The sequence below is a fragment of the Ostrea edulis genome, chromosome 7, assembly GCF_947568905.1.
Source record: "Ostrea edulis chromosome 7, xbOstEdul1.1, whole genome shotgun sequence".
NCBI lineage: Eukaryota > Metazoa > Mollusca > Bivalvia > Ostreida > Ostreidae > Ostrea > Ostrea edulis.
This window is the reverse complement of record NC_079170.1, coordinates 5,672,821-5,683,419: the sequence shown is the minus strand read 5'-3', so window position 1 is coordinate 5,683,419 and position 10,599 is coordinate 5,672,821. Positions and strand designations below refer to the sequence as shown.

The window sequence follows — 10,599 nt, the reverse complement described above, 5'->3', positions numbered from 1 at the left end:
TGAAGCAGTGAATTACAATTTCAGAACTCTTAAACATCCATATCTCCAATATTGAATGGCTTTATATACAATCTGAAATCACATGTGAAACTTTCAACCAGCCGGCATGATCAAGAAGTTATTTTAGGGCTAAGCGATGTTCGAAGTATGTCTTAGGACATACCTAATTAATCTTAAGTCAGTTACTTAAAACCATCGAAAATTGACGGCCTCGCTATAAGTTCGTCCTAACTTTAGGACAGGGTAAATAATCTAAGTTTGTAAACATGCCGACAGTCATTATAGTGATGAAAAGATCTCACAGAAAACGTGAGAGGATATTTAGAGACATTGACAACCCCAATATTACTTAAATGATGATGCTATCGTAAGTGTAGTTTTTCATAATCTTTGATCATCCATTAATGACAAAGTTTTGGAGATGATACTACAGAGTTCCACTTTGTGATCACGTACATTGTCAATATCATTTCCATTTTATACAACTGGTTCTCAGATAATTACCAGGGATGTTCACGACATATCTAGAACTAGTGTAGGCTGAGTCCTTAGTGATATGAACCGATGCCTCATACATCTCATTCTAAACACGTGGTAAAGGTAAGCAATGATGGCTGCGAACCAAAGATGACAAAATCGTCAATGTTTTCAATTTCTTGTCGCATATGTAATGACAACAACTTAAATAAATACCACCGTTTCCTCTCTCTAGACGATGTAGATCGGCCACGTTTGTGTGCTGTCCGAAATTCCTTTTGAAAAGATAACATTCTATTGGACAGTTAATTTTAACATATTTGAAAAGCTACAATCGTCAAGGGTTTGTGTGGAGGGTACGTAATCACAAAACCTTGACTTGTGAGGGTGTCCAAAATCATTCTTAACTTCTCTACGATTTTAATGCTGCTATTGATTAGACACACACAGGCATAAAGTCACCTCTCGCCGTTTTAACGATTTAATTTACAAATATATGTAATAAGGTTGGATGCTGTTTGACGTGTTTCATACGAAGGCTGGTTTTCACTACGGATTAAACTGTTTATCTGAGCAAGATATAGGGATCATGGCGGGTTTGACCAGTCAATAGGAGATTCTTACTCCTCCTAGGCATACGATCCCATCCCTGGTAGACTCTTAATTTTCTATTCCTTACAGGGACACTTTTTTGTAAATAGGGAAAACTCTGATTGAAGGTGTGTATGACATTGATTTAATTTCATGAATGTAGTATCTAAATTAGCTACAGTAATGTGGCCCTCTCTGACTTCTTTTTGGGAGGACTACAAGTCGTTAGGATCTTCGTCATTGTGCAGATGCAGAAGTGATTCACTCCCGCGACATTTTGATCATTCTAAACATTTTATGGTTTTCTATGTTTAAAAAGAGCTATTTAAAATTGAAATATTTGAAGAAAAAAACATATAGATATGCACTAATCATGCTTAGTCTGAATTCCAATTTTGAATGTTTTCCACTGATAATTTATGCTTACATCATTTTATGTCTTATTAACCTTCCTCAAAACATACTGAATCATAATGTAAGTGTTTCATTCTCACACATGTCACTCCATATATTGACAAGGTCGTGTTCCCCATTATTAAGAGAAAAGTGTTCAGGTCTATCAAATGATAAAATAATCACAAAATCTATAATCTCATGTTGCAATTTAAGGCACGAAATCCTCTCATCAGTGGTCATGCACGGTCAGCTAGATTTTACGTTCTGTAAAACAAAAACCTATATATAATGAAAACAAAATGCTACTCGAAATATTTGCACGTTGAAGTTTGCAGTGAAACGTTAAAATGTTACAGGTGGTTTATCTGCTGATTTGTATGGTTGTCTTGTCTCGATCTGACTGTCCGTGTAAGAATGAAATAAGAAACTACAACATCTGCACGAATTCTGCCAACTCATGTGGTCTTCACCTCAGCGAATTTGAAGAGTGCATAAAGGACAGATTTACTTCTATGGAGACCAAGATAAATGCCTTGAAACACGCTAATGGAAATATCCCAGGTTTGTGTAATCAATAATATAATAGATGTACAATTAAAAACAAAATGTATTCATGCTCTATGATTTTATTTCATAAACTTACTGAAGTAAACTTTTAACAGACACCCAGATGAGACAAGCGTTAAGTTTAAGAATAATTAACTTACTAGTCAATTTAACTTTGTAGTCTAAATCATGTTGTTCAAACATTCAGGTATAAAGCATGTCTCTTTCATGGCTCAACCATCCTCAAATCTAAAATTGGCGCCTGGGAATTTCGTTAAGTTTGGAGGTGTTACAACCAATAAAGGTAACGGATACGACGGCAAGACTGGTGTGTTTACTGCCCCTGTAGCAGGAAGTTACTCCTTTACTCTTAACATTGGTATGCCTACACCCTCCAGAACATCGGACTACTTGAGGCTGCAGATACTGCATAATGAAAAGCAAGTTGGATATTGGTGGACTAGATGGGTAGGAAAATGGGTCAAGATCTCCGAAAATGTTCTTCTTGATATGAAGAAGGGCGAAAAAGTACGGATCAAGGTGTACACATGGCCAAGAGAATTTCAGTATATCGCTAGCGGGATGCATTCCAACTTCAATGGATTCTTAATACAATAACGGAAAATATTTATGTATTGATTCTCAAAAGAACATTTTACGAATAAATATTTTGGAAGCATCAGCCTAATTGTTTTTACATATTTCATTTATTTCCAACAAAACGGTAAAATGAAAGGTGAAGATAACAAACAGTGATCAATCTCATAACTCCCATAAGCAATACAAACTAGAAAGTTGGGCAAACACGCACCCCGGGATATACCAGAGATGGGACGGATACAACAGTAAGACTGGTGTGTTTACCGTCACTGTAACAAGAACCTACTCCTTTACTCTTAACGCCTAGGAGGAGTAAGCATCCCCTGTCGACCGGTCACACCCACCGTGAGCCCTATATGTTGATCAGGTCGGTAAACGGAGTTATCCGTATTCAAAATCAGTGTGCCAAGAACTGTCTAACAATCGATATGAAACACGTTAGACAGCATTTTACCCAATGATAGGTTGTATTGCCAAACTAGGTCACTGAAAATGAGTAATCCTCACCAATATTGTTTTCCAATTACGGCCATAACCATTGAAGTAAATTCTTTGTTAAAGCGCAGCCATCTCATATATTACCTTCTAAAAAAATATCAGTGCAATTTCAGTCACTAGCGCATTGAGATTGATCACTGTTCGTTATCTTCACCTTGCATTGAAGAAAATGTTTAAATACATCCGAAGTGGTCAATAAACATTTCTTTCTAGAACAGAAGTATTATAGCGTGTCATTGAATTAGTATAGTAATCTTAATTCTCTATTTACGGCACAACCTTCTATGATTCTTCATAATGAAAAATATCAATCAACAAACAGTGGTCGATTCATAAAATTCAATCAAAATTCAAACATAACGATACACTAGACGTGTGACCCGGTGCAAAGAAGGAAGAGTTAGCATCCCCTGTTGAGGAGTAAGCATCCCCTAATGCCAAAAGGGATTTACAATTATCTTACGAATTGATAGCAATGCGATAACTAATCTATGAAATACAAGGAAATAACGTGAATGTGATGGGACTCTTTCTCAATAACCAAAGATGGAAACGCAGTCATGGACATCGTTCATATAAAAGACCAAGTATAAATGATGTCACGTTTGATTCACTTTTGCCTTACGTCAACAGACAATTAGGTCCACATCATATTCGTACAAAACTTTACTCTGTTTCATTGAGAGTTTTACAGACGTTATTTGAAGAAGCTATGGCTAGTCTATACTTGGATTTTTCAACACCTGAATAAAGACTGAACTCTATGATTATGGATGTTGTCCATCACAGGCTCTTTAAACCAGCACGGACCATTGATGATATTCCTTTCAAATCATTTTGCCAGTTCCTTAAGCTCCAATTTACAAGCAAAGGAATAGATGCCGTCAACATAAGCAACATTCTTCGTCATAAAGGGTTCAGTCGTGTATTCCAACTTATTTCAAGTTCAAGTCTACACCCTGTATTTCCTACAGCTATACTTCTGCTATTGTATCCAAACTTTTTAATTGTAAACAAACTTCGCAGTGCCTAGATATAGACCATCTTATACGTAACCCACCTACGTGTTCTTGTTCTTCATCTTCTTTCAACTATAGTCCAGTTGGACATGTCATTACTGGTGATGTTGATATAGTTGAAAATGAGGACCTCAAATCACTTATTCTAATAGGTTCTAAATACAGAGGACCTCTGTCTTTTAATTGGTGACAGAACTTCATCTCTATTATTATCTTTAATGATCAGGTCTTCAAACAGTCTGTTGGAATTCCCATGGGCACGAATTGTGCTCCTTTGCTAGCTGACCTGTTTCTCTATTCATATGAAGCAGAATTTATTCAAAAACTTCTACGTGAGAAGAAAAACCTCCTGATGTAGCCTTCAATTCGACTTTTAGATATATCGATGACGTTTTGTCTATTAACAATGATAGCTTTCATTCATATGGCGATTTGATATATCCCTGTGAGCTCGAAATAAAGGACACCAGGGTCGTCCACTTCTGCTTCATGCTTAGATATTTTATTGAAAGTAGACATTAACGCAAAATGACAACTCAATTGTATGCCAAACGGGATGATTTCATCTTTTCCATCGTCAACTTCCCACATTTATGCAGCAATATTCCATTATCATCTGCATATGGTGTTTATATATCTCAACTGATTCGATATGCAAGAGTGTGTCAAGAAGGGCCTAACAATCGGTATGAAACATGTCAGACAGCATTTGACCCAATGATAGGTTGTATTGACGAACTAGATCGTTATAACACCATATAATTTGCGAAATGTTTACTTGAATCGAAACTGTTAAAACCCTTGTACCATCAACTTGTTTGTCAGTAACTTTCCTCGATTTAAAAACTGACTATACGCAGAACAAGCTCTTGCATATCGAATCAGTTGAGAGATATAAACCCCATATGCAGGTGATAATTGAATATTGTTACATAAATATGGGAAGTTGACGATGGAGAAGCTGAAATCATTCCGTTTGTCATGCAGTTGAGTTGTCACTTTTGCCGTTAATATCTACTTTCAATAAAATATCTAAGCGTGAAACAGAGGTGGACGACTCTGTGGTGTCTTTTACGTGAAATAATTAGAATGTGACATTTGCTTCTCTGGTTCCGCGCCCGTTTTCTCTATACATAAAAATTATTCGTCACTACATAATACTTTCATAAGTTATTGTGCATTTGATTTTGATGTTACAAGCTCTTATTTTCGTTTTCTTATTTAACAATATTTTATTGCTGTTTTGTTGTTAGGTCACCTGAGTAAATTTAGGTAGCCTATTGCAATTGGTCTCCGTACGGCGTCGTGCGTTTAAAACTTCTTCCCAGAAACTACCGGGCCAATTTTGATCACATTTGGTACGTAGCATCTGTAGGTGAAGGAGACCGAAAATTGTAAATTTCATAACAGCCCCCACCCTAAGGGGCCTTAATTTTGGGATAAAAACTGCAAAATTCATGTATTTCTCTAAAAAATATTCTTCTTTACTCCTGGGCATCTAGCAGAGAAAGTGAGTATAAAGTAATGATGAGCAAGGAAGCTTCTATCAAAACTGCAAATTTCATGATCCCCGGGATAAGGGCTGTGACCCCCAGGCCAGGGCCAAGCTTGCTATATAGTGTTTATGTATAAAACACTTAAATAACGTATCCTTTAGTGCCATTGATACTAAATTAAAACTAAATGGATATGTAGAAAGAAGATGTAGTCCTTTACCAAAATTGTAAATTTGATGATCCCAGGGGTAGGGGTTTTTGGTATCAAGGTGGGGCCAAAATGGTCAGTTATTAAATGTTTGAACAATAGACATTTTAAAATTCTTCTTTATGATTATCACTCCAATTCTTTTCATTTGGTATGAAGCGTCTTTGGAGTAAGTGGGGTATAAATTCTAATGTTTAGGATCCTTGCACCCTTGGGGCCCTAGGGGCGGGGCAAAACTGCTAGAAAAATAATCAATTTTCAAAAATCTTCTACTCAAGAACCGCACACGTTTAAGAAAAACTAAATACATAGTAATGTAGAACAGGAAGGTTTCTACCACAATTGTAAATTTCATTATCTCTGGGGTAGGGATTCTGACCCCAGGGCGGGGCCAAACTTACAATATAGTGTTTATGTGTAAAACACTTATATAACATCTTCTTTAGTGTCATTGATGCTAAATTGAAACTAAATAGATATTGCGATAGAGCATGTAGTCCTTTACCCAAATTGTAAATTTGATAATCCTTGGGGTAGGGGTTTTGGTATTAGGATGGAGCCAAAATGGTCAGTTATTAAATGTGTGACTAAAAGACATTTTTAACTTCTTCTTGATAACTATCATTCCAATTCTTTTTAAAATTGGTATGAAACATTTTTGGAACAAGGGCGACATCAATTGGAAATATCAGGATTTGTGCACTCCTGGGACACTAGGGGCGGGGCAAAAACTTCCAAAATTGACAAATTTTCAAAAATATTCTTCTCTACAACCGTACATGTTCAAGAAAAACAAAATGCATAGTGATGTAGAGCAGGATGGTCTCTACCAAAATTGTAAATTTGATGAAACCTGGCGTAGGGGTTGTGGCCCCAGGCTGGTCCGAAACGTGCTATATAGTGTTTATATGTAAAACAAATAAATAGCATCTTTTTGTGTTATTGATACTAAATTGAAACCAAATAAATATCTAGAAAGAGCAGGCAGTCCTTTACCAAAACTGTAAATTTGATTATTCCAGGGATAGGGGTTTTTGTACTAGGGTGTGACCGAACTTAATATATAGTATACATGTGTAAGTTTGCTGATCTGTATAACATTTAAATGCATACTTAGGAATAACAGAAAATGGTGTATTTCACAACACAGGGTTTTGACTCTAGGATGGGTCCAAGTTAGTCATATCTTTTAACGTTTTAATGTTAATACACCTATTATATTATGGAAAGCCTTTCATAAGCATATGCACTTATGAAGGCATTGAAGTTTTAAGAATACATCTTGTTATATTGGGCTAATGGCGGGTGTGACCGGTCGACAGGGGATGCTTACTCTTCCTAGGCACCTGATCCCACCTCTGGTGTGTCCAAGGGTCCGTGTTTGCCCGACTAACTATTTTGTATTGCTTATAAGAGTTATGAGATTGATCACTGTACGTTATTTTCGCCTTTCATACTGTTGCAAAACATTAGAATTTAGCTTAAATATTCAGAACAGGATATTTTTTCTAGATTTCATTACCCTTGGGAGTAATGATACTTTTCCACTAGTACTCGGGTGACCGATAAGGCCTGTGGGGGTGGTAATACTTATTTACTAGTATCCAGGTGACAGATTCACGCCATACCCATAGACGTCAATTATTTTGTGTATAAAGGAAAAATTAAAACTGAGCCTGCTCTGGAACGTCGGAGTTTCTGTATTTACTTTTAAGATTTGACTCGTATACACACCGTAGACTGGGCCCATATGTTTCCGTACTGATAGAAATTTCTAACTTTATTGATCATTAAATTAATTTCTAGTTCGTTTGTATAATGAGGACATAAAGAAACTATTTCTTCCCGTATTCGTAATTTTGACATGCTTATATCTACTGATTTGTATGGTTGTCTTGTCTCGATCTGACTGTCCGTGTAAGAATGAAATAAGAAACTACAACATCTGCATGAAGTGTGCCAACTCGTGTGGTCTTCACCTCAGCGAATTTGAAGAGTGCGTAAAGGACAGATTTACTTCTATGGAAACCAAAATAGAGGTTTTCAAAGAAACTAGTCCAAATTGTCCAGATTTGTTTAATCAATATAGATGTAGAAAAAAATGTTTTCTAAAACATTGAAATCAAATTTCTAAATTGAACAATATTATCGCAGCCAATACGTTTCCCTGTTTCGAATTGTACAGACTAATGTACTACATAACATTATTTTCTTTAATAATAATTGACACGTGTATTTGATTTTGTCATTTACTTTCACTTTCTCAGCAATACCTTTCCCTGTTTCGAATTGTACAGACTAATGTTCCACATAACATTATTATTGACACATGTATTTGATTTTGTCATTACTGTGTTATAGATGTGTCCTATCAAGCCCCCCCCCCCAGCCCCCCCCCCCCCGGCACTCTAGGCGAGGATTAAGATGGGGTACTTGATAATAAAAGAAAAAGAAAATTAGGCTTAGATCTATATAGTTTTAAATGCTTTTCAAATGATTCCAAAACGATATTGTGATTTTCTTTAATTTCATATAACTTCATTGTTGTCAATTTACTAGAACAAAGAAAAAATATCTAAATTTTATATTGGTTTTGTAGGATTGATTGATTGATTGTTTAACGTCCCTCTCGAGAATATTTCACTCCTATGGAGACGTCACCGCTGTCGGTGAAGGGCTGCAACATTTAAGCCAATGTTAGACGCCTATGACCATTGAGGAGGGAGGATCTTTATCATGCCACACCTGCTGTAACACGGGACCTCGGTTTTTGCTGTCTCGTCCGAAGGACCGCCCCATTCAGTCGCCTCTAACGACAAGCAAGGGCCACTGGGGACGTATTCTAACCCGGATCCCCACGGGATGGTTTTGAAGGATGGTTATACGAATTTGAATATCACATAACGTTATCTCTAAATCAAAAGTTAGGGACTAAATATATTTGCTTAGTGTCATAGCATAATACCAGTAAATTGCTATACCACAACACACTTTGAACGAAAGGTTAATACACAACAACGTCCAGAGGCTTCATCATTGTTTTCATTTTCTAATTTATACAATGAATACATGTATGATGTATGATAAAGTGACATATCAACAGAGGTAGATTCATTTTATGCACAGTCAACAGTTGATATTGTTAATCTCTCTTCAGTAGTATATTTTATACAAATCACGGGACACTCGGCCCGATGAAAAAAAAACGCGGAACGGAAAACGGAACAGAACAAAAAACGCGGGACGGAAAAAACCGGATGGGGAAATTCAAGATATACAATGTATAAGTCATATAGTTTTCTTAACGAAATATTACATAGCAGGTATATTTTGTCTTTATATATGCATTAATGAATATCAATACACATTAATATATATCTATGAAAATATCATATTGTCAAACTTATACGGTACCAATTTTGATGCACCAGATGCGCATTTCGACAAATAATGTCTCTTCAGTGATGCTCAACCGAAATGTTTGAAATCCGAAATAACTACGAAGTTTTAGAGCTAAATATAGCCAAATACAGCGTGCCAAAAAAGTGGAGCCAAATTCGTCCAAGGATAAGAGCTATGCATGAGGGAGATAATCCATATGTTATTCAATTATTTTACACAATGTATTAAAATTCTTTGTGTCACAACACTAATGATATATAGTGCATACATAAAACACGATAGTCAAATAGGAATTTTAAAAAAAATCCAGGACATCAGATCATTTATTTGTAGTTAAATGTTTAATTGACAAATACATTAACACTGGCAATAAACAACTCTATGCATGTTTTGTAGACTTTCCAAGTCATTTGATACCGTTATTCATGAAGGCATTAAACTCCTACAATTGAATACCAGTGGTTTATTCTACAACATATTAAGTAGTATGTATAGGCACAACAATATTTTCATAGAAGTAGGGAACACGTTAATCCTTCCATATACACCAGAGATAGGAGTTCGACAAGGTGATGTCTTAAGCTCAGATATTTTTGAACGATTTTTCTAAATTTCTGGATGAAGAAACAATTGGCTCTGTCAATCTTTCTGGAAAGAAAATCATCTCTCTTCTATATGCGAATGATCTTGTACTGCTTTCAGAAAACCAGAATAGGCTACAAAACAAACTAAACTTACTTGAAAAATATTGCAACGATTGGGGCTTAGAAATTAATACCAATAAGACAAAAGTAGTCATTTTTAATAAAAGCGGGCACCTAATTAAAGAATTTTTTGTGTTCGGTAGCATATATATTGAATGTACTAGCAAATATAAATATCTAGGAGTAATATTGTCCTTCTGTGGCTCATTCAAGAAAGCAAAATCTGATCTATACAATAAAGCTCTTAAGGCCTTAATAAAGACATCAAATCTATAGATCCACCAATTAAAACATTTTTACATCTTTTTGACCATATGATAAAATCAATTGCCTTGTATGGCTGCGAGATATGGGGAACACTTTCTGCACGCATGCTAGAAAAAGACAGATTTATATAATATCTTTAAAAATTGGGAGATAGAAAACCTGAATATTAAGTTTTGTAAACATATACTGGGTGCCGGTAAAAGAAGTACTAATATTGCAATAATCTCTGAATTGGGTAGATATCCTATGTTCTGCTCTATAATCCAAACTATTTTACTATGTTGGCATATACTTGAGAATTGTCCAGAATCATCCCTATTATGCAGTGCTTATACAGAGAATATCAATCTGAAATCATATAATATGAATTCTTGGTACAAAAACATTAGTTATTT

General features: G+C 35.6%; 1 protein-coding gene across 1 annotated transcript; it reads left to right on the top strand.

Annotated features, from left to right (window-relative positions):
• The first annotated feature begins 1,779 nt into the window (after positions 1–1,779).
• On the top strand, positions 1,780–2,692 carry LOC130047748 (complement C1q tumor necrosis factor-related protein 6-like). Its single transcript, XM_056143119.1, has 2 exons — positions 1,780–2,025; positions 2,219–2,692. Exons 1-2 carry the CDS (start codon positions 1,812–1,814, stop codon positions 2,626–2,628), a joined length of 624 nt encoding a protein of 207 aa, XP_055999094.1. The 5' UTR covers positions 1,780–1,811; the 3' UTR covers positions 2,629–2,692.
• Positions 2,693–10,599: the final 7,907 nt, after the last annotated feature.